Source organism: Ictalurus furcatus, chromosome 21 (genome assembly GCF_023375685.1).
Source record: "Ictalurus furcatus strain D&B chromosome 21, Billie_1.0, whole genome shotgun sequence".
NCBI classification, from domain to species: domain Eukaryota; kingdom Metazoa; phylum Chordata; class Actinopteri; order Siluriformes; family Ictaluridae; genus Ictalurus; species Ictalurus furcatus.
Genome location: NC_071275.1, coordinates 7,154,172 through 7,179,812, shown reverse-complemented (window position 1 = coordinate 7,179,812; position 25,641 = coordinate 7,154,172). Strand labels below are relative to the sequence as shown.

At 37.6% G+C, this 25,641-nt stretch overlaps 1 protein-coding gene across 2 annotated transcripts in view; it reads left to right on the top strand.

Moving 5' to 3' along the window:
- Nucleotides 1-15,443, top strand: part of LOC128625228 (E3 ubiquitin-protein ligase RNF123) — a 155,424-nt gene extending 139,981 nt beyond the window's left edge. For both annotated transcript variants that reach the window (XM_053653407.1, XM_053653406.1), the window contains exons 38-39: nt 7,920-8,005; nt 11,343-15,443. In XM_053653407.1, coding sequence (XP_053509382.1) covers nt 7,920-8,005; nt 11,343-11,442 — 186 coding nt within the window. In that variant the 3' untranslated portion in view covers nt 11,443-15,443. The remainder of the gene's footprint in view (nt 1-7,919; nt 8,006-11,342) is intronic.
- The last annotated feature ends 10,198 nt before the right edge of the window (nt 15,444-25,641 follow it).

The following is a 25,641-nucleotide window of genomic DNA, read 5'->3' as shown; positions in this document are numbered from 1 at the left end:
TGCTTAAACCATCATCTCACAGCAGACTTCACCATATCCATAATTATACTGTGTTAAATAACAACTGTTTATTATTAGGCTTGGATTTCATAGAATGCCTGCAATACAAGTCACAGAATTAGTTTTTACTATAGAATTGATAATGTGTTCCAACGTGTGCATTAATATAAACCTTACAACCAGACCCACTGTCAGCACTGCTGTCATAGACATTTAATTAACACCTACTTGATCAATCGGATTCGAAAATTCAACAGCGCTGTGGTATAAAATAAAATAATGGCCCTGAAGTTGGCATCGGAGAACCTCACAATATGAAAATATTGTAAGAAACCAGACTTGTTCAGAACCTGGTGTTTGGTGTATGTGGCTTCCAGTGATTTTAAATGCTGATGCAAAACCAATAAACAACCTCAACAACTGACCAGACCACTACTTGCCGGCATTAATCGTAATGCCCTGTTCAGCTGAATTTGTTAGCCGATGACGTTTGCATGCCTTATGTCCAGGCAGGCTTATGGGCTGCCTAGAAAAGAAATCGCCACCGCAGCGTTTCTTCGAGTGTTGTCATGTCAGCACATTGCACCGGCTGGGAAGAAATATATCACCACCATTACAGAATGCTGGACTTTTGCATTGTGCCTTAAGCCCTGAACCATATTCCCTAATCCAATAGCACATAATTCTAAACTATATTAGAGTCTGGTTCAGAATCAGTTTTAAAATCAGATCTAGTATGAGTGCACTATTAAAGGAGGCAGAATGATCACTGAGAAATCTGTCAGGTGTTGGACAGTTTTGGTTGTTGTCTTGGGTTTTGCAACATTTCATTTGACATGCAGTGACTACATATTGGAATTTCATCTTCAGTTTTGAAAGATGAACACGTGAGTGATAAATAGTACTGACTTGTATAGATATTAAAATATCAAAAATGTTCAACAAAATTCAACAAAACGTAACAATAAATGGATAAAAAGTGCTACATATCTTTGTAAAATTGCTGTGGCATAAGACAAATAAAACACTTCAGGATGTTCTATTATGGGAAAATAATCAACGATAACTATAACAGCACACTATTATCCAACCATCCATCCATGTTCCATACCGCTTATCCTACACAGGGTTGCGGGGAGCCTGGAGGCTATCCCAGGGAATTCAAGGCACAATGCAGGGACTGGGTGATTCACCCTGGACAGGGTGCCAACCCATCGCAAGGCACAACCGAACACACATTCACACACTACAAACAATTTGAAAATGACTATCAACCTACAACGCATCTCTTTTGACTTGCGGAGGCGGGATTCGAAACCCAGGGGTGCGAGGCAAACATACTAACCACTAAGCCACTTGATCTTGTGATGGGCTGGCGTCCCATCCAGGGTGTATTCCTGCCTGGGATAGACTCTAGGTCCACAGTGAGCAGGATTTGTGGGCCTCTTCATATGATGCATTTGTGTAATAAATTAGGGTGAGTCTGAGAGAACCTTGAAAGCATATCCCATTCCTCCTCAAATCATACAGATAAATTGATTTTTTCTTTCTTTTTTTTTGGGAGAGACTAGCCTTTGACTTTTTTTAATTTTTTTAATTTTTTTTTTTTTTTTTAAACTGTAGAGCTTAGTAAGGAATCTGTTCAATGACAACTATCTACAGTACAAATCGGAATTTACAGTGTATGATTCAGCAATTTAGCTCTTGAAAATCAGTCTGGTGCATCATTGAAGGAGAAAAACCCACAAAAAACAGGCATAAATAAATAACAAGCTTACAGATTTAAACTCCATCCTTGATGCTGTCATTGGCTTTATTTTTGGCTGCCGAGCCCTTCGATTGGTCAGCTCTTTGTTGCCTCCACCAGTCAACTTTGTACCCTTCGATATCTCTAATGCACACTTTCACTCTCATCATTTTCCCTCAGTCACCATATTAATCAAACGAATCTGCATGACAAATGAATTTACTCTGCCCTGCCTCATCAGTTACTATCAATCAGTTTGGCAGACGGTGCCTTATATTCATATTAGGTTTTACTTGATGGGACTTCAAAACCGCACTGCAAAGGGTGGGCTGCTGAGATTGATTTTTCATTGCCCACTTCTTTAGCGAGAGAGCTTTCTGAGTGTGTCATGAGGGCAATCAAAATGCATGTGGCAATTTTCTCAAAGTGATCTTGGTCAATTGGTTTGTAGGGATGCATTGATACCATATGCATTTTTCCAGACTGAGTACACTCAATGGCTAAAGAGTTATGAACACCTGACCTTCACACTCATATGTAGTTCTTCCCCAAACTGCCGCCACACAGTTGGAAGCACACAGCTGTATAGAATATCTTTGTATGCTGTAGCATTACAGTTTTCCTTCACCGGAACTAAGAGGCCCAAACATGTTCCAGCATGACTATGCCCCTGTGTACAAAGTGAGCTCCATAAAGACATGGTTTTCTAGGTTTTCAGTGGAAGAAGTTGAGTGGACTGCGCAGAGCCCTGACCTCAACCCCACTGAACACTTTTGGGATGAACTGACACCCCATTGCGCACCAGGCCTCCTCACCCAACATCAGTGATTGACTGCACTAATGCTCTTGAGGCTAAATGGACAAAATTCCCCAAAGCCACCTTAGTGGAAAGCCTTCTAGTAAGCATGTGGGTTAATATAACAGCAAAGGGGGACTAAATCTGGAATGAGATGTTCAACAAGCACATGGGTTTGATGTCAGGTCAGGGGTTTCCAAATTTTTGGCCATATAGTGTTTGTGTGCATGCTTTTTTGTACTTGTCAATACTATATACTGATAACGACTTTAGAAGCCTGCTAATTATTAAGTAGTCACAGTGGCTTAGTGATTAGCACATTTGCCTCGTATCTTCAAGTTTGGGGTTTGAGTTTTGCATGTTCACCTCGTGGATTTTATCTGGGTATTCCAGTTTCCTCCCTCAGTCCAAAGACATGCGGTGTAGGCTGACTGGCATTTCCAAATTGTCCGTAGTGTGTGAATGTGTGTGCGATTGTACCCAGCTGTTACTCGGCACCCAGTACAGAGTGACCCCTGCCTTGTGCCCCGGGTTTCCTGGAATAGGACCCAGGTTCCCCCATGACCCAGGGTCAAGGACAAGCGGTATGGAAGTGGGATTGGATGTTTGAATCAGAGCATTAAAATATATATATATATATATATATATATATATATATATATATATATATATATATATATATATATAAAATATGACATTTATGACATTGTGTGTGTGTATATATGTATATAAAGTACAAGAAAATGAGCACCGTATTGGGCCAATATCTGTATCAATGCATCCTTACTAGTTTATTTTTTATGACCGTGAAATCTGTCTTTGTCCAGTTCCCACATAATGATTTCTAAATTACATACTATATATAATGTTATTTAAAAAATATCAACTCAAGGTCAAGGTTGCTGCAGCTGAAATACGCTTGGAATAAATAAGCATGCCCTCTATTACCATGACACAAGATCCCCATCTGGACGCTTAGAGGTAACAAGTGAAGAGAGAAAGAATGGGGAGAGAGTGAAGGAGATTTAGAATGGACTTGTATTTCCCTCCATCCTGAGCCAACCACCAAACAGAAACTCAATCAGTCCCTCTGGAACCCATTCGACTTTGAGACGAGAAGGACATATGGAAGAGTAGATATGAACACAAATAGCTGTAGTCCGTTCAGAGTACTCTGAAGAAAAGTTAGCACACAAATGATAGCCTTGCTGACTTTGGCAATAATGCAACCTGAGATGAATGCACTTCCGAAGATGCAATTTACTCTGAAGCTCTGAAGTCCTCATGAACCCTTACATTTTTCTCTGCTGTTTTTTTTAAAAATTATTATTATTTTTTATTTTTTTTAAACTCCCCAGAGGCATGCTGGGAGACTTTACTAAATCTAATCTCTCCTCATCATTTTTTGTTTTATATAGAACAAATCTGTCAAAGCCTTTAACAAACAAGATGAGAAAACAATACCCAACACCAGGAATTAATAGGATTACACTATGCTTTCTGTAGCATATATACTGTATGTTGCATCGATTGCAGCAGCCTTTCAAAAAAAAAAAAGCAGCACTAGTTCACCCTACAGGAGATAGGAGTGGAAATTGATCAGCGCAGAACCAGATTTATAGATCACCTTACATTTCAAGAGTTGGCTGCTTGCTATATGTATATTCTGTGATTGAGATGAGTTTTGCAAAATGAGATGAGAGTACTAGTCTTGTCTTTTCTTTTGACAGTATCCATTAACTTAACCATTAGCCCCATTTCCTCCAGAATAGTGACCACCCTGAAATGAAACCACACCCATAAAAGCTTTCTCCAGGGGCCAAGGACTAAAGGATGGATGTAAATGCTTCTTCCTTCCTGTTCTTAATTTTTTTTCTTTGTTGAAGCTCAGTTGACTCCAATCAAACTCTCATTTATGTTACCACTTGGAAAGCATAAGCGTTTAATGATGTGAAGTTCAAAACCTAGCACAACAACATGACCAGCATGAGCACTTGACCTTTCTTAAATGTGCAATCTGTCATTTTTAGAGCCCACTGCTTCCTGTGGAAATGAAACCATGGGCAGGACTTCTGCTTCTCTCTAACTGTTGAAACTATATATGTGCTTAGATACAAGGGAATACCATTGGGTACAAAGAACACATAGTGACTAGTTATTTCTCATCAGAAATCAGATCTGTAGATTAGAATGCTTTCTGTTTATATACAGACTTCATTGCAGCCACACTAGAATGCAGCTTTTCGACACTGTATTTTGCTGTGCCCAAGCTGACACACAGCATCATGGGATTCATACTGTATAGGACAGTAAGAAATATAGTTATTCTTCGATTTAAGCAGCACCTGATGCCTGTCTGCTTCGATATACAGCGCCGGCTCTGCTTACAGTACAGTACTGGTCCCTCCCACAGTGTAATACTGGCTCCGCCTACAGACTAGCATTGGTTCCGCCCACAGCATAGCATTGAACCTGCGTACAGCATTGTGCTGGCCCCTCCTACAGTATGGTGCTGGTTCCACCCACACAGTGTACTGGCCCCTCCTATATCATAGTATTGGTTCTGCCCACAGGCCCTCCCACATTCTCAGATTTTAGAACCTTTAGCAAATAATCACGTAGCATTTCTAGTACATTCTACATTGTTAAGTATAAATGGTTTCATAGCATTTCTACTACATTATACACAGCAAATTATCAATTATTTATTAGCATTTCTAATCTATTTGTACCACATTACCAAGACTACATGAGAAGCTTGGCTTTCTGTAAAATTCCATTAAAATGCTGTACTGAAATGTTTACCAAAGTGTCTATATTATTCTTCAATCTTGATGGAATTTAGTATTTTAGCAAATCAAATGATCAAATCTCTCACTGCTGTATCATGCTGCTCTGTGAACAGTGCAGCCCGAGTGAAAACCTCTCACAGCACTAATACACATTTATTGAAGCCTGGGCTTCACTTGGTGTTTGTTACATGTTCGTGTTTGTGGTGTTTTAATGGGACAAAAGGTTACAACATGCTTTAAATGCATCGTATATAGTATACAGTCTATGATCGAGAGTTGTGTTTCCTCTAATTTAATAACCACCATCCACCACTGATTTCTATATAGGAAATTATCAATTATTCCATAGCATTTCTAGTACATTCTACATAGTTTGGGGCAACTGTAACCCAAACTATTTTTACATTCTAGCAATTTCTAGGGAGGGAAATGATATTTTAACAACAATCAACATATCTTTAACCATATAACTTGACACAGATTATTAGCACCGTGAATGATAAATGTCTGGATTTATTTCTGGGTCAGAAAAATGTAAATAGATCACACAGTTTTTAAGGTACCTATGAAATTGTATTGTTATTATAGTTCTTGAACTGTGTTACAAACTGCACCTTTAATATCCATATATAAGTCTAGTTAACCAAGTGGGCCTTGTACAGCACACTTTTCATTCGTTATTTTACAATACCACAGTGCTACATCAGTATGGTCTTATATAATGAACTCAAAAGGAAAGCACACCAGCTGCTGTGAGCATCCCACTCCACCTTGATGCAATGTAGGCCTCAGAGAATCAGAATATCTTTACCTGCTTGAGGCGACACAAGCTGTCCTGACCCTCTGTCCTCCTCTACACCATTTCACTATTCATATTCCCAAATATTTCACATTTCAAGCCAGCAGTCAAAAATATTTCCTTTTTAGTTTGGTTGATTGGTTTGCTGAAGATTTTTGGAATGCTTCCTTTTGTTTTTTGTTTTTTTTGTATGCTTTATATTACAGAATAGCTATTGATGGATTCAATAACAATAATTGTCAATGTTTATAAACCGTATTCTGTAAACAGGTTAATGTATATGCTGCAAGTGTGCATTTTCCACAATGGGATGCCGGTTTATCATCTCATACCACAGCATCATTGAATTCTCAATTCTGATTGGTCAGAAGGTGTTGATTAATTTTCTATAACAGCAGCTCTGACAATAGTGCCAGTTGCAGAGGTTTATATTAATGTTTAGAATTAATGTTCTAATACATTATCGGGTCTATAGTAACAGCTTACACAGGAACTTGTATGGAATACCCTCTAACAGTCCCTCCAGGAATTTATGATTTTGCGATGAATACAATAAATGAATACAAAATCAAGGAAACTCCTCAATATTCACAGGAGCTTGCAATTTTTGCCAAGATACATCATGTGACATCATCACAGTGCACAAGGTCATCTTCAATTCACGTGCGGCGAACATGAGTACAGCTAAAAGGGTCTCATTTACCAACAAACATCACTGCAAAAGATCGTGCAAAACAATTAAGTGCAATTGCGAGTTCGACAATTCTAGTAGTTTTCGGCAAGAACGCACAAAATCTTGCATTGAAATTTTTTTCAAAAGCTGCAGCAACATCAAACATTTTTGGCCATAACAATCACAAAAAAAAAAAAACTCAAATTCTGCATGGACTGCTGTACATAAACAGATAACAAATTAGTGTAATTGTTGATGTTTTTGTTATTGAAGTTTTCTGTGAGGTGACGTTTACGTAACATCTTTGGAAGGAGTCTCCAGTGTGAGCTATAAAAGCTGTAACTATAAGATTTCCGCATGGGGAAGTATTCAAGATGGAGGACATTATGGGTTCTTGGTAACATGACAAGCTGAATTTTTCAAGACTTTTCAAATTTTTATAATGCAACACAAACTAACCAAACTAACTTGTCTCACAGATGTTCCACAACATTATACTATGAACTGATATGATGTATCATGTATGATGAATCATTGGCAAATTCCTGTGGTACACAAGAAATTAAAATTTGGGCTATTCTTTTTTTTTTTCCTCCACCAGAAAATAATCTAATTCAGGATGGTAACAGTAACTCTGCTTTGTGTCTGTCCACATTATGCAACCCCATTTTTTTCCCTATAATAGCATATCCTGGAGTGTTTTATTAGTACTTTATTTTGAGTTCGCCGTGTTAATGGTGGCAATCAATTAAAAGCAAAGGATTATAATCACTCCAGAACAACATTAATGTTAGAGCGTGACGACCTGACCGTTTCATAGTTAATGAATGTGCTAATGGTCACCTATGTGCTGTTACAATGATGGTACAAGGTGTTTGAATATGTTCAGTCTTCATATGCATTATGTGCCTAAAGCAGTACTTCAGCCAGGAATGCTAATATGGTCAATAGTGAATTCTAGATGAGAACAGTTAGCCTGATCTTGTTTGCATAATGTTAAGTGGCCAAGGCTAGCTTTTATTGATAGCATTATTAGCATTTTTAATTCAAGTACACCTTGTGCATGTGTGTGTGTGTCTGATTATCATCCTTTTTTTTTTTCCTTTCTGCAGCCCACCAGTGAAGACGACCTGTGTCCCATCTGCTATGCACACTCCATATCGGCCATCTTCAAGCCTTGCTCCCATAAATCCTGCAAGTGAGTTACTCCTAACGTCAGTGTTTGTTTGTTTGTTTGTTTGTTTATTTATTTATTACTTACTTACACAAGCCACTCGCAGCCTCTGATTGATCTAGGCTTATTGGGATCCATTTAAGAGATTAACATAATTAACACTAAGTAGCTAAATGCCTTTTTTGCTGTTGCTCAGTACTTAAGAGACTGACAGCTTCCCAAAGCTGGATTTTATACAGTTCTGACAGTCAGTGCACTTCAATCAGTCTGGATAAGGCAGAATATTTATTTGAGGTTTTTTTTGTTCCCATGAATCTTGGAAAGTCCGGACATGTATAGACTATTTGTTTTGGACAGCTTCCCGGAAAATTTGAAAAAATAAAAGTTTATAGAACTATTAACCCAGGTTCTGGGGGTGTATTTTCTCCTTAGATGGCATTAAGTAATGTTTAGGTTTCACAGATGTTCCTTCCTTATCACAAGTAACATGGTAAAATGGCCTAATTGTGTACGTTAAGATGTTGTTAATGGAAAATTTAACAGCTTTTGGCTCCGCACTTGTAGCCTATCACCCCACACGTTCTCTCCATTTGTCATATACTGGCTTTTTCAGACCATATCCAGAGACCAGGAGGGCAACTTACAGCAAATTTTCTATTCTGCTGACTTTGCTCGATGTTTTGGAGTGTTGTCTTGTTGCAGGGTAGCTGAAATTCTGCTTGTTTTAATTGTGATGCATTTTCCTTTTTTCGGTTGCGGGATATCATTTGTTTGCGGGGGAGTTTGCATGTTCTCCCTGGGCTTTAGGGGTTACCTCTGTGTACTCCGGTTTCCTCCCTCAGTACAAAGACATGCGTTGTAGGCTGATTGGCATTTCCAGATTGCCATTTCCAAATTGTTCGTAGTGTGTGTGTGTATGTGTGAGTGTGTTTGTGTGATTGTGTTCTGCCATGGATTGGCACCCAGTCTCCCCCACAACCCTGTGTAGGATAAACGTTACAGAAAATGGATGGATGGATGGATACCATGGGGGTTGATAACTTTTGCTCATAAATGCACACATTAAACTATCACCCAGGAATGGGTATTGTAAAATCATTTATGTTGCCTTTATTATTTTGCTGTAATTTTACCACAAGAATCCCATTGAGAATCTTTTTTTCAAAGATGTCCCTATTGAGAGGCAAACATTAACTGGTGTCCTGACCAAATTTTCATACAGATACAGATTTCATACAGCTTCATAGAAATCTAGATGTAGATGTTTGAGCCAAAGGCAACAGGAACCCATCCTCTTACATATGATTCAGCTGTAGATCTTATAGATTCCATGTCAATGCTTATAGTAGTATAAATACCTGGCTTGCAGACATAACTAACAACAAATGTGTTTTCTGTTATCTTGTATCATATTCATTCGCATGTGTGAGCCTCTAGGCCATAGCATTTATAACATTTTATTGATTTTATTCTTTACACGATGCATGACGTTTGCTTTCATGCTCGGTCTGGGTATATTCAATTATATTTGGGTGAAGCAGTTCTAGGGCAGCGTGACATAAATAATGCACATCCGCAAACCTACAAATTTATAAGAGATTTTAAAGTTCAGAGTAAATGCAGTTTTAGGACCAAAGTGACTACCATTATGATTATGACTGTCACGCCTTTGCAGGCAGACCATGAAAATATCATCCGAGTGCAAGCACACCGGTTATATTATGTTTGTATCCGCAAAACAGGTGTCAGATTATTCTTAAATTGCTTTATATATATACACCGTGCCCTCCACTAATATTGGCTCCCTTGGTACATATGAACAGAGAAGGCTGTGAAAAGTTCTTTATTGTTTATCCTTTTGATTTTTGTAAAAAAAAAAAAAAAAAATCACAAAAATTCTCTGCTCTCATGGATATCAAACAATTGCAAACACAACACAGGTTTAGCAAAAAAAAAACTTTGTTAAATATAGGTGTGCAACAATTATTGGCACCCTTTTAGTCAATACTTTGTGCTACCTCCATTTGCCAAGATAACAGCTCTGAGTCTTCTCCTATAATGCCTGATGAGGTTGGAGAATACAGGGCAAGGGATCTGAGACCGTTCCTCCATACAGAATCTTTCCAGATCCTTCAAATTTCAAGGTCCATGCTGGTGGACTGTCCTCTTCAGTTCCCCCCACAGGTTTTCTATGGGTTTCAAGTCAGGGGACTGGGATGACCATTGGGATTTTTTTTGCTGATTTTTATGTATGTTTTGGATCATTGTCCTGCTGGAAGATCCAACCACGGCCCATTTTTAAGCTTTCTGGCAGACGCAGTCAGGTTTTCATTTAATATCTGTTGATATTTGATAGAGTCCATGATGCTATGTATCCTAACAAAATGTCCAGGTCCTCTGGCAGAAAAACAGCCCCAGAACATTAAAGAGCCACCACCATATTTAACTGTGGGCATGAGGTACTTTTCCATATGGCTACCTCTCTTTGTGCACCAAAACCACTTCTGGTGTTTATTGACAAAAAGCTCTATTTTGGTTTCATCTGACCATAGAACCCGATCCCATTTGAAGTTCTAGTAGTGTCTAGCAAACTGAAGACTCTCGAGTTTGTTTTGACTGGAACTTTTTAATTATTGCCCTGATGGTGGAAATTGGCATTTTCAATGCTTGAGCTATTTCCTTATAGCCACTTCCCATTTTGTGAAGCTCAACAAGCCGCACATCACAGCTATATTCCTTGGTCTTACCCATTGTTGTGAATGAGTAAGGGAATTTAATCTATGTGTTACCTCATATGTACACCCCTGTGAAACAGGAAGTCATGGTTAAACATTTTCCTGTTTCTAGTCATCCAGATGTGTGTGTATGGGTGGGGTGGGGGTGGGTTGGGGGTGGGGGGGCCTCCTTTGGTGGTTGTGGTTTGGATTTAAATGGCTTGAATAGTGAGTCCTCACTTTGCCAGTCTCAGATGAAATTCACTGAGCAACAGTGAATGTAAATGTACTAAAAATGAATAATTCTCTACAGGCACACATAGCTTTAATATAGAGCTTATATTTAATATCCCATATTTAATCAAATTGTTGAGGCAGCAAAAGTGTCAAAATGGATTAAACCATTGTAGCCTTACGTCAATTCACCCAACATTTTATTATATTTGTATGGCAGTAGCTACAGTACACTTTGTCATTCTCAGCAAGGTGTGCGTTGTAAAAAGCTGCCAGAGCATGACTCAGCACACTCTGATATAATGACCGGATGTCACTGATAACCTGCTTGTCCTGTTCTCTCTCTCTCTCTCTCTCTCTCTCTCTCTCTCGCTCTCTCTCTCTCTCTTTCTCTCTCTCTCTCCTTATTTTAGAGCCTGCATCAATCAACATTTGATGAATAATAAGGACTGTTTCTTCTGCAAGGCCACAATCACTGGAGTGGAAGATTACAGCAAACCTGTTGGCTCTTAGCATGCCCTTTAGATGCTCAAACACACACAGAAACACATACATATACACACATACACGCATGCACATATACACACACTGAAATTCAGCATCCCTTACCTCTCCAAAGACTGTTCATCAACATACTCTTATGTACATGCTGGACAACTATACAGAACAGTAACACACTCAGCATATCATTTATTAACACTGGACTGTGACTTTAAGACACAGCACACTTGCCACGGCATGGTTTCAGCTTGTGCCAGCTGGTCGAAGTCTGGCTCTAAATCATAAAGCATGGCCGGCTGACAGAGGGGTGAATGGCGAGAGACATTTTATAATCTCCTTCATCTTTCTTCCCTCTGGTTACCACTGGCAACTGCATTGCAGCTGCGTCCATAGGCCATAGATATTGATCAGGACCAATGCAGGTGCTCGTCAGTGTCCCTCACGAGATCACTCTCTGATCTTGATAACATTTTTATATTCAAAAAATTGACAGCCATATTTGAAGTGGCATTCATTTTCCGTGATTCTAGAGAGAGGTGTCTACACGACTGATCACTTGATTAACCTGTTCATAACAGCTTTATTAACATTTTTATAATGCGTTAAAGGAATACTCGGATGTTTTTTTTTTTTTAATTATAATTTCTGTTCACTGTATCGGGAGAATATGTGTGATTATAATGGAAAGTAATTTCTAAAAGTTTTCAGGTACTGAGAAAAAAACAGACTTGAACCTCACATGTAATAGAAATCAAAGGGGCAGTTGTTGAAGTTCATCAATAAATGGTTAAAATATGTAAGTATATTTAACACAAATTCTAAACTAACCAATAAAGCAATTAATAAAGATCTTAGAATGTGACATAAATGAGAGAATTAATCCTGTGATATTAAACCTGTGATATTTAACACTATGTTTACTTTTTTACAGCTCAATCACAGTTGGAAATAAGACATTTTCCATCTCATGTCCAATCTGTTGTAGATATTTAGAGCACATTACAAGCAAAAGAAAGAATTCAGACAAAATACATATTTTCCATAAACGACAACTGCCCTTAGACTTCCATTATAAGTAAATTTTAAGAAATCTGGTGCTTCGTTGTTTTCTCAGTACGTGGAAATGTGACGAAGTTAAGTTTCCTGGTAACTACACACACTAGAGATATTGTAGCTTGAGATTTGGTTGAAAAACACCGGACTATTCCTTTAATCATATGTACTATATAGACAGATTTGCAATTTCAGGTTTCACTTAAGACAGAATATATCAGTTGCACTCACTGGGTTTGTGATAACACTTAAGATAATTCAGGTCATTTGAACGTCTGAGCTACACAGTATTAACGAACGTTTTCACGCTTATAGTCTATCCTTTTGCGGTGTATGATTACGTCCTACCCAGGATGAACCCTTCTGTTGTCCGTTCTTTCACACCTGTTTATCATGAGCTAAATGTCAGACGTTATCCCGGTCTCCAGGCACTGCTCTTTCTCTTTGCCCTCTGAGCAGGTGTGGTATTGAGAATGAGAATGACGTCCTCTGTGCCTGTTCTACTGTTCTAGGAGTGTATTGAGAACTAAAGCTGTAATATCGTAAATTCCTCTTTTTCCTAATTGATTCCTATTTGATTTATGTTTTCATGTAGAACTTGGTCACATTGAACTGACAGCAGTTGCTATTTAAGGTTTCCCATGCACACACACTTGCGTACACAGAGGTAAAATGTATATAAAGTTTGCCCTAATTCTGATACAACCCACTAACTAACTATCCATTGACTTTTCACACGTCCCTTTAATGGAGATTAGAGCAATTCACTTTCAAGCAAATACATTTATACTCGTCCTTTATGCAGTTACATAGAAAGGTGGTCATCACTTTCCAGATGCTCCTCACTGTAGAATGACAATTTCAGTGTGTGAAATCAGATCTCGTCCATCTCCATTGATCTCTATTTGGAACAACCAAGAATTGGCTAATTTAACACATTTTTGGAGACTGATCTAGCTAATCAACTTGGCTAACAATACCCCAGTTAACACGAACAGACAGACTCATCCACAGATCCACATAATGCCTGATACCTTTTGTGCACTTATCTGGCCACAAGCTTCAGAATCTTTAAGGTTGCAATCTGATTGGCTCCCCATACTTCTATATGCTGTATACGTGCTTCCGTACACCAGTTTCTGACAGGAAACTTTCACAAACCTGTAAACATTGGAATGGCAGTACATATTCTTGGATAAAGATTAAGGTACTTGATTGAAAAGAAATGTTGCAGCATCGCATCTTTAAGACCTATTTGTTTTGTTTGAAACAGATAGTGGCAAGTGAACATGGAAGGCCAGTTGCCTCATCCCGTAAAAGTTGGCAGTTCTTAGCCATGCTTAGCCACTAAAAGCAGCAGACTCTCCAGTGACAGGTAAACATATGTTACTCAAGCCTGCGAACAGGTAACTTGTTGATTCAAGTTTCTAGCTAAATTAACCATAACTATGTGACAAACCAAGTCCCCCAACTAGCCAACATTTGAACTAAACAGTATTCATGGATGAATAGCCTCTCTAATGTTAGACACTAGCAAGTTATCTAGCAATGCTAACTACCAAACATGCTTGCTAGCATTAAGGTAGCTATTTTGTAGTCTGAATAGAAATTTCAGGATTTCTAGTTAACATTACCCTCTAATATGAGTGTGTTATTATTTATTTTGATTGTTGGAAGAAATGGGGTTGGCATTGATATTTACTAGAAACTGGACAGTTTATTTCTCTGATGCTTAAGTAAGTGATATGAATAGAATTAAGAGTCAGTATTGTTGTTGACTGATTGAGACATAAACCCTCTATGGATTGGACTAGTTTTATATAGTGAGGTGGAGTAATGTAATTATTACTGAAGTATTAATAGATTTTAGCCCTGCCCAATATTCTAATATTTTGAGATACTGGATTTTTGATTTCCATGAGCTGTAAGCCGTAATCATCAAGATTAAAACCCAAAAGGCTGGATATATTTAAATTTATGTTTAGTGAATCTCGAATATATGGAAGTTTCCCTTTTTGAATTAAATTACAGGAAAAAAAAATACTTTTCCACGATATTCAAATTTTTTGAGATGCACCCGTATATGGAAAAAGAGGGTTTGCGCTGTTTCTTCAGTATACACTCCAGGAAGCATTTGTATTATCATTTCAAAAATGAAACCAAGTATTAGCCTACTTTTGAATGCAAAACAATAAAATATGGATGACTTTTCTAAAGTGATGCTTCTGGGTTTCAGGTAACTGAGTTCCTAGTACAGGTCTGGCCAACATACATATTAAGGGCATGTGACTAATAATCCAGCTTTCTCCAAACTTTGTAGCTTTTCTTGGAGTGTTAAAGTGCACTCACTGGACCTCTGCAGCAATGACCAACTCACACTTTCTAGTAGACAGTGGAGGTAAGGGGACACATGATGCACTTGTTTTGGGACATTGTGATTGTTTGTTTCAACTCTCCAAAGATTAAATGTAGTTGTCGAAGTATGGTACAATTGAATTGTCATCTCATCCTAACGTTGGTAGATCATGTGACTTGTTTTGTGGACATGGAGTTCAGCAGACGTAATTATTGGCAACTTGCTTTCATACATATTTTGACAACTGCGATTCATATTTGGACTGTTGAAGTATTTCTCACTAACCTGGGGGGGTGCATGTTATGAATTTGGGAACCCCATGTCTTAGCTCTTACTTAAAGTATGTGGGCGTGTGAGCATGGGCGGACATGCGCGTTTGTGTTCTCAAATATAATTTAATTTTAAAAAGGGTTCCTGCTCTCAGGCTTCAGTTTCAGTCAGCCAAGGGGTTTTAGGTTGTACAAGCAATATTTAATGGACTGTTGTTTTTATTTTGCTTTTCGGAAAAAGTGGAGAGCATGGACTTCGTCCACTTTTGTTTCTCCTGAGTGAGAGTACACATATATATTGATTGTGTAACAGCATTAAATTATTTATCCAAACAGATGGGCTACTGTGGTTGCTTTAGTAAATTTGGGTTGGTTGTGTTTGAACGATGGCCTAGCTGGACCATGAAAACGGAGGAAAGGCATGCATGGAGAAACTGCTCATCCCATGCATTAGGAACGCTGAATATAAAATGACATACCCAATAGGATACCTGATGAATACTTGGGTATATTACACTGAAGGATCTAAACTCTAGGCTGTGAAGAACCACTGATATCATCATCTACTCCCCAATTCAATGGTTAGCATGTAGCTGCTATGAATTAGTCATCGTGTGTATCTTGCACAGCATGCCACAGTGTGCCTTTTGAACTTGTTTCTTTTTTAGCCCTCACTCTACTCCCTAGAAAGCTTTCTTTCTGATTCTGTATGTATGGCATGCAGCTTGGCAGTGCTTTTGAGAATCTCTGGAAGAGTTGCTTCTCCAGCCTGGCCTGGTATGCTGACATAATTATTCACACCTCAGCTGGGTCTCAACTGCAGGAAAGCTCCATGATGAATTTTACTGGACTTTATTGGCTTTAACAGGAATGAAGAACCCACCTAAGGGACTTATTTAATGTGGCATCATTAGTGTTCAATGTATGTGTTATTACGAGTAATTGTCATCACAGCATAAAATGTGTTGAAAGGTTTTCTGTTTCTGTTTTCCTTAAAGCTTAATTACAATTAGGTAGACATTATTCATTGTCAGTTTTGCCATGACGATTTCTTCTGATTCTTTACTGGAAAAGACGCAGTAAAGGCTTTAAATTAGCAAAATTACTGCATTATTGCATTTCGCTTCAATCAATTATTATGTAACTACTGTTAATTATTATATAGTAACTACATTATTCATTAAACTAAAAGGAAAAGTAGGTAATTACAAGACGATTAATGCTATACAACTGTATATACACATCATTTAATCATTTTCAAATGAAAGTATTTCATAAAGTATTATAGTAGCTGTGTGAAACTGCTTTTTTTCCTTCTTATTCTAATTTGTATATTTATTCTTTTTCTCACTAGTGCAATCATTCTATGCCATAATTTAATTTCAATCGAATTATGGTATGGAAGCTCTGTCCTGCTTACTGTTCACATAAACCATTTAATTTTGAGTATCTGTAACAAATATATTAACTCTGCACATTTTAACAGCTAAATCTAGATAATCGGTCAACTTGGCTACATTTCTCCTGTTGAACTTCCCTAATAGGTAGCTTGACAATTTTAACTTGTCAAATGTTGTTAGTACATCTAGCTAAATTCATGTTGTAGCTGACTAATATTAGGTAAGTTGCTAGCTAATGACCTAGCATTCTTGCTAGCATTAAAGAGGAAAACCACCCTGAATAACTCACACCATTGTTTATAAATAATTTATATTGAATTTTTAAAAAATATTGTAATTTTAATACAAAAATTTAATATTAATATATAGTATTAAATATATAATATATTCATTTTATATTAGAATATATTAATAATGAATAATTTTTTATTATAATATTTACTGTTAATAAATATTAAAATATTTAAAAATTATTTATGTTTTTATTTCTATCACTTTCATTTTTCAGTGTAATTCTGAGTTGACTGTTTTGGTTAACATGTTGGTCTATTTTCACCATGAATAAGGGTTTCCTACTTTATCCACAGCACCATTTGATCTGCTTTCAAAGCTTCAACTTTCATGCTAATATGCCAGTCAACACCATCTCACTCGTCATCTTATAGATCACTAACTAGCCAAACCGAGTCTCTCAGCGTAACTGCATCATATAGCTGTATTGCATTCTGGAGCTTTGAGCCCGCTGTTTGCTGTCTCTACTACTTCTACGTTCCATTTTATCAAAATTGTGACATTGAGCGCAGATGGAAAATGGCGATTAAGAAACGAAGCCCTTTTTGCTCTTTTTTTTCCCTAGCTTAGAAGAAACCTGACTGTTATGTTCGAGATCTGTTATTAAACACCATTGTACGGTAACTGTACTAACAACGTCCTCTGTGACATCAGCCTGGTAAACAGCTGCTAACTTCTCACAGGAAGTATGAAAATACAGCAGTAAGCAACAATTTTGCACAGGAATTGGACTAGAATGTTTTTTTTTATTAATTTAAATTGATCTACCCAAAAATACTCATACAAATGCTCATACAAAAGTTAATTATGTTGATTATATGAAGAAGAAATAAAAGAATGTTGGAGTGCTTGATTAAACACATCTTTTACAACATTTAGATGTGAACAGAAGAAAGTGTTGATAAATTTCCAAGCCTGAGACCATAATATCTGCTCATACTTGAGCTGGAGCCTATAGGCTTGTATGAATTCAAGTATTTATTTTAAATGTTCTTTTCTACCTTTTGAATTTTTTTCCATTTGAGACAGTTTCAGCCTGTGGACCATTTCTGTACATCAAAGACAAAAGATTGACGACTGAATGAGAGCCAAGGATGATGCTCAAGACAGGGAACCATGTCTGTCTTAAGATACAGATTTTTTGTGTTTTTCATCCTCCTCCTTCCCCTCCATTCCTCCCCACCGATAGCCTCACTGCTGCATTGCAGCCCGGCCTTCATCTCTTCAGCACTCCATTGATCAGCCGCATAGAAACCGAACCCCAGGCAGAGTGCTGCGGACCGTATAGATCGTCCGCGGAAATAGCCACAGCGGGGGTAAAGAGAGAGGGACACGAGAGGAGAAGTCAGAAATTAGTGAATCCTCCCTCCCCCATACAGCTGCCCATGCATATTTATAGCCCAAACAGGCCTGGGATCGATAGAGCCCTCGAGAGGGGATGTGACGTGGCCTGTTAGGAACGTACGGGGAAGTACGGGGAACTACACTAAACAGCTGTCCCATTATGCATTGAGGAAATGGAAATAAATTCTGTGAGGTGGAATTTTAATGATGATTTAATGCTAATTAGTGTTTGAACAGGAGGTACTAGTGCACAAATATCACTCATGTTTGTCCATAATTTTCTATTTAAGCCCTAAAATTAGGTCGTCTTTTAATTCGTAAAGGTCAATAGGCCAGATAGCCTTGCTGGTCATTCAGTTTTCTTCCGATTCATGTTAAGGGTCACGATGGCAACATGCTTGATCAGGAGTGCACCATGCAAATAATATCAATAAATTCTTGCTTTTCTGTATGTTATGCAAGATTAAAACTTAAAACTCATTTATTTCTAATATGATTAGTAGAAAGAGTCATTTCTTTATATATGTTCTAAAGCTTGGCCTTAATTGGAAATTTTAATTAGCATTCAGACGTTTTCTGGAGAAAAAGAATGACCAAGCACACACAGAATTAAGTGCTGCTGCTCTCAGGCTTTTGGAAATCAACGTCATGAAGAAACTGCTGCGTAGTAAAGACTGAGGTGAGTATACCATCTAGTGGCTTTTTGGTAGTGCATGCAGTTTTGTAATATAGTGCTTTAATATAAGCTTTAGTGATTTACTGTGTATGTTGAAGAGCACAAATTTCTTGCTATATGTGTAAAATCCTTTAGACATGAACCATTTTGAAGTACCTACAGTGGTGCTTGAAAGTTTATGAACCCTTTAGAATTTTCTACATATCTGCATAAATATGACCTAAAACAACATCAGATTTTCCTAAAAGAAGTCCTAAAAAGTAAACAAGAGAACCCAATTAAACAAAATTATTATACTTGGTCATTTATTTATTAAGGAAAATGATCCAATATTACATTTCTGTAAGTGGCAAAAGTATGTGAACCTCTAGGATTAGCAGTTTAATTTGAAGGTGAAATTAGAGTCAGGTGTTTTCAATCAATGGGAGGACAATCAGGTGTGAGTGAGCGCCCTGTTTTTATTTAAAGAACAGGGATGTATCAAAGTCTGATCTTCATAACACATTTGTGTATCATGGTATGAACAAATGAGATTTCTGAGGACCTCAGAAAGAGGGCTGTTGATGCTCATCAGGCTGGAAAAGGTTACAAAACCAACTCTAAAGAACTTGGACTCCACCGATCCTCAGTCAGACAGATTGTGTATAAATGAAGGAAATTCAAGACGATTGTTACCCTCCCCGGGTGTGGTCAACCAACAAAGATCACTCCAAGAGCAAAATGTGTAATAGTCCATGAGGTCACAAAGGAACCATGTTACCTTTTAAGCAACTAAAGGCCTCTCTGTCACATTGGCAAAAACATGGAAAGAAAATGGCACAACCACAACGTTGCCTAGAGGAAGCCATCCATGAAAAGTCTGGGTAAGCATTAGTCAGAGAAGCAACTAAGAGGCCAAGGGTAGCTCTGAAGGGGATGGAGAGATCCACAGCTCAGATAGCAAAAGTTGTTCACAGAACAACTATAATGCAGACACTCCACAAAGCAAGATGACGGTCATTATTACAAATATAAGACTCAGAAAACATGTGGAAAGAGCTTATTGTATGATGGGACCAAAATGGATTTTTTTTGGCAGTGTTACAAAGCACATTTGGTGGAAAACCAACACTGCTAATCAGCTTTAGAAAATCATCCCTGCAGTGAAATGGCGATGGTAGCATCATGTTTTGGGGCTGTGTTTCAACATCTGGGAGTCAGAAACTGGTCTGTGTGAAGAGCAAGCTGGATAGTGCCATGTACAGAGCAGTTAAAGAAGAAAACTTGCACCAATCTGCTAGATGCTTGAAACTGGGGAGGAGGTTCACCTTCCAACAGGTCAGTAACCCAAGTTGTAGCAACAAAATTTGGAAAAGTTTAAGGGGGTGAATTCTTATGCAAGACACTCTATTTATTTAGGGGTATGGAATTAACACATTGCTAACATAATTCAGGTAATCCAACCCCAGGTTAGCCAATGCTTATTTCTCTCTAGATGAACAACATGGTTGAGTTTAAATCCCAGAACTGCCATACATCAATTTTATGTCCTAGAATAAAGCCTTTAAACCTCAGATTCTCAGTTGTATGGATGATTTTCTGCTTGTAAGTCACTTTGGATGAAAGTGTTAGCCAAATATGAAACATTGATGTTAAGTGTGCTCTTTAATAGTAACATTATTGTATACCTGGATTCATGAGTGCCAAATATTGTACTTCAGCTAATCTTTATCTAACTTCAGCTAAAAAAAACCCAAAACTGATTGCACCAATGTAGGCTCTAATGTCTTTAGTGGAGCCAGAAATCTTCATCAAACTCAAAGCTGCTGGCAATGAAACATAAATCACTTAATCCACAGATCCCACAGGCCCTGAGGAATAAAAAAAATTACTTTCTTTACTAAGACAGAGTAATAGTGTGAAATATAGAACACATGGAGCTCGACTGTCCTACTTTCAATTGTACAAATTAGAATTCATTGCTGCTTTTAAATGGATTCTCAGTGAGAATTTTTGTAGATCATTTCCCTGCCAAAATAAATACAAAAAGTGGCTTTTTGCAAAGGGAAAATAAGTTTTCAGCTGCCCTATCTTGAGTAAAATAGTTGTTTGGTGTTTGGATTTTTTTGGCAAATCTGTCATCCTTAGCTTCTAAAAGCCTCCCTTGGGGCAAGTACAAAGAAAGAGGTTTTCACGTCTGATTGAAGTTTGCAGCGGGTAAACTGCACAAATGGGATATATGCCGACATTTCAAATAACAAAGAATTCTCTGAGGCTGAGTGAAAATTCTCACCTCGGGGCAGATGACTGCCAACGATGGGAATGTGAAGTTCAGCTTGAAGTGCAACAGGTTTAAGGCATCATCTCTACGGAATGAATTATTCATTTTGAATGCATGGAACATTTAGATTCCTTCCAGTAATATGGGCACTGGGACTTATAGTATCTCCTGCAGGAATATGTTTCTTAATTAAGAATTGGTAGCCTATACATCACCACAGGACAGTCCATCAGCATTTGTATAACAATCGATAACAAGTGTATTTCCCTGAGGATAAGTCCAGTGATTATTGTGTATTACGGAGCTTTAGATTTATCTCCTGGTAAGTGGTTCTTCAATCTCTTGTTCCACGTGGCATGAAAGTGGAGATGGACAGATATTTACTCTTTAAAGTGCTGTTAAGTATTTGTAGGCAGTCATTCAGAAGAGAGTTCTCATTGATGGAGGCATGACTTGACTTTATCCTTAATGTACACTCTTAGAACAAAAAGATTCTTCAAGGGTTCTTGGGTAAAGGCAATGGCTACAGTGCTGTGAAAATGTATTTGCCCCATCCTGATTTCTTCTGTTTTTGTGTATAGCTCATAATAAATAGTTTTAGATCTTCAAACGAAATACACCATAAAACAAAGGCAACCTGAGTAAACACACAATACAGTTTATTATTATTATTATTATTTTTTTTATTATTAAAGCAAAAAAAAAGTTGTCCACCCATGTGAAAAATTAATTGCTCCCTTAAACTTAAAATCTGTTCGTGCCACCTTTAGCAGCAAAAACTACAAACACTTCTGATAACTGGAAATGAGTTCCTGGCCCACATGTCTCCAAATGCCAAAGTGTCCTTGGGCAATACACTGAACCCGAAGTTGCTTCCGATGGCAAGCTAGCGCCTTGCATGGTAGCTCTGCCATTGATGTGTGTGTGAATGGGTGAATGAGAAACAGTGACGGCACTATATAAGTGCAGACCATTTACCATTTTGGCAGAAAATCCTAAAGGAGAATGTCTGGTCTTCAGTCCGTAAATTGAAACTCAAGCGCAACTGGATTATTCAGCAAGACAATGATCCAAAGCATAGGAGTAAGTGAAGGACTGATCTCCAGTTATCGGAAGCATCTGGTTGCAGTTATTGCTGCTAAAGGTGGCACAACTAGATTTTAAGTTTAAGGGGGCAATTAGGTTTTCACATGGGTGATAGTTGTTGGCTAACTTTTTTCTTTGCTTCAGTAAAAAACTAAATAAATATAAGCAGTTTTGGGTATTTACTCAGGTTGCCTTTGTTTTATGTTGTATTTCTTTTGAAGATCTAATACTATTTACTATGAAATATACACAAAAACAGAAGAAATCAGGCAAACACTTTTTCACAGCACTGCATGTACAGTATCTTTATTAAAAAAAGACAGATAATGAAGTTTGGCCAAGTTTGCTTAGTTTACTCAGTTAAACATACTGTAGCTATGTCAAATATTTAGTGAGAAAATATTTAGCGAGGAAAGTATACGTGAATTTTGCTGTAAACTACAAGAAGGGCAGAGTCACAGGCGATGTTTAAATCTTCACCTTCAATTTTTTTCAGGAACTAGTACTTTTAGTCACTTTTGAGCTACAGATCTGTCAATCTTTACACATTTTGTGTAGCTCAGCATTTTAACATCACGGTATGCTTGAGTCATCACTCAAAAATATGTCAAAAGTGCAGTCTCATTTTTTTCCTAATAAAAGTGACAGATGAGCCAATTGATTAGTTTGGAATGATTGACAGATGTGTAGAGGTTCTGAAATTGCCTATATTAACTGGCATACTCTGGAAGCCCCCCACCACCACACACACATTTTTGTCCAGAACTCTCATCTCAATTTGATTGTCCCAGAGAGTGGAGAATGTTTTGAGTTCATTATTGTGAAATAAAATCCAACTCTTGTGAATTCTGTTCCTGTAGACAAAGCATTTCATTCTGGCTTCTGTTTCAGCAAATCTATGGTCCTGATGGTATTTCTTATATACAATGGCTGTAATTTAATATTACTTTCTCAACCTGAGTACCCATAATCCATTTAGCTAGCCTTTAGAAAGAATTGTCCTTCTGATGTCTTGGATTACACAGATAACTGCTGCTCTTCTGCTCCTACACACCTGATAGATGACATTTTAACAAAGGTACAACATGCCATTGGTCTTGTCTTTTATTTACGGTGAAATTGTTAACTGTGCCATGTATCTGCAGGCATGGGTCACACTTCTTCTCACTTTTTTGTTAGACCTTTGTTGCTTTTTTGATTTATATTAGTTTGTATCCCCTTCACCAGAACCTCTTAGCTTTGTGAAGTATGCAGAAGTGGTGGTAGTGGCAAGTCGCTTTGGATAAGAGCTAAATGGTATAAATGTAAAAAGTTATTAAAAATATATCCAAATCTTTAATCTGAAATAGGAATATAGCTGACAAATTGTTTCCTAAAGAGAATAGAAAGGTTTTGGCTGGCTTCTTGACCCCACCAGCTAAGTGTAGCTGCCTTCATTTCTATTCTTCAAACCGGCCATTATATCTCTATACAGTCTGAGAGCCACTTGGCTCTACTTGCTTGGGCCTTCTTCAGTTAAACTGTGTGTAGTCAGCAACACATCAGAGCCGCTGTTCCGCATCAGTGGAGGTAAAAGATGGGTTTAGCTCCACGATAAGCAGACGATATGACTGATATTTGTGCTTCACATATCCTAAAGAGATTTAGCAACACGCTTTTTGCTCAAAGATTGAGAACGAAAAAGAAAGATGCAGAATCAAGCTTGGGTTGACCTTTGTGTGGCTTCGGTTTGTGTTAGTGTGTGTGTATGTACTATATCTTGGTGTTTTGTTGTGGCTGCTATCACACTGAGCAGCTGACATTAGCCTGGAGCTGTGGTGCTTTCCTGTGAGGAGAAGTAATGGCCTGAAAAATATTTTTACCCCCTGACTGTACGTTAGCAGTGTCAGTTTGTGCTTATTACATACTTTCGAGTAAGTTTTATGCTTCTGGAAAATGTTATTAACCTACACCCGTGAAATGTTACGACTCTGCAGAGGCACTGTGGTATAATCTTGTTACTGACTCGTAACAGCCTTTCGTCTGGCTTGTGCAGATTAAGTCTGGATACGTTTCGATTTCTTCCGAACCAAACTCTTCTCCTTTTATTGAATTATTGCCTTCAGTCAACCTGTGTTTTACTCCCTTGACACTTTTCTACCCTAATAATAATAATAATAATAATAATAATAATAATAATACACATTTCTTATATAGCAGCTTTCGTACATTAAAATGTTTTACAAAGACAAAAAAGGAAAAATAAATAAAAACCAGGACAACATAGAAAGAGAAAAAGAAAATGTAACAAATTCTAAGAATAAATAATTCTGAAAATAAAAAATTAACCATAAAATAAATAAATAAATGAAGTAATTATGACTACTTATCGTAGTAATTAAGATTAAGTCATAATAAATTAATTAAAGCAGGGAATTGTAGCTCAGAATTTATTTTGATACTTAAAAATGCAATGTGCTAAATTATATTTTATATTATAATTTAAAAAATATATTTTTTGATTAACTAAAATAAAACATTCTTAATTTGGGTGCATATACATGACAAAATCAACTTCACGACTTCTTTTGCGTGTTCATGGAACAGAAAATATTCTGCATATTCTGTTAGACTATCTGACACACAGTCAGGTTCATAAGTATTTGGACATTTACTGTACACCACGACTTTAATTCAAGGGGTTTCACAAAAATATTGCATTAACCATTTAGGAATTACAGCCATTTATTTTTACAGAGTCCCTTAATTTTTACAAGCTCAAAGGTTCCAACTAGCACAATCATAAATATCAGGATTGATTTTAATATTTGGAGGCAAATCGTTTGCAGTCAATGACTGCCTGGAGTCTAGAACCAATGGACTTCACCAAATGCTGAGTTTCCTCCCTTGAGATGCTGTGCATGGCCTTTACTGCAGTTGCTGCTTGTTTGTGAGTCTTTCTGCCTTCGATCATATCTTGATTGCTTCATTTCAGTGCTTCACATCCATTGTGGTCACTGTGTCACTGTCCAAATACTTCTGCACCTGACTGTATACGAAGGTTGGTCAGCTTTCAAAATAAATAATTGCTCCAAAAATGACACATTTGCAGCAATCTTCTATGCTGGCGTAATACCAAATATGTTAAACTTCTCATCAAATATTAGCAAAGACATTTCACAAGCCACCAGTCCTGCCTCTTCCAGCTGTGATCCCATACATTTGGAATAATGAAAATGTCATACGGGAAAATGCCTTCCTTTCTCGTGTCCAGCCGAGGGTAGTCTCCTGCAGATGGGGCTGTTGTGCTTCACTGAGACAGAAAACTAACTCCAGCTCCGGGCTGTTATTGCGCACATGAATATAGAAGCCAATTCAAGCTGATTCAATCAGGTGCACTTCCCAGATCGAATTTGCACTGTCTGAGAAGATTTGCTTCTCCCATGTGAATGGGCAGCAAAAAAAGGAGGAATGGATCCTTTAAGGATGTTTGAACA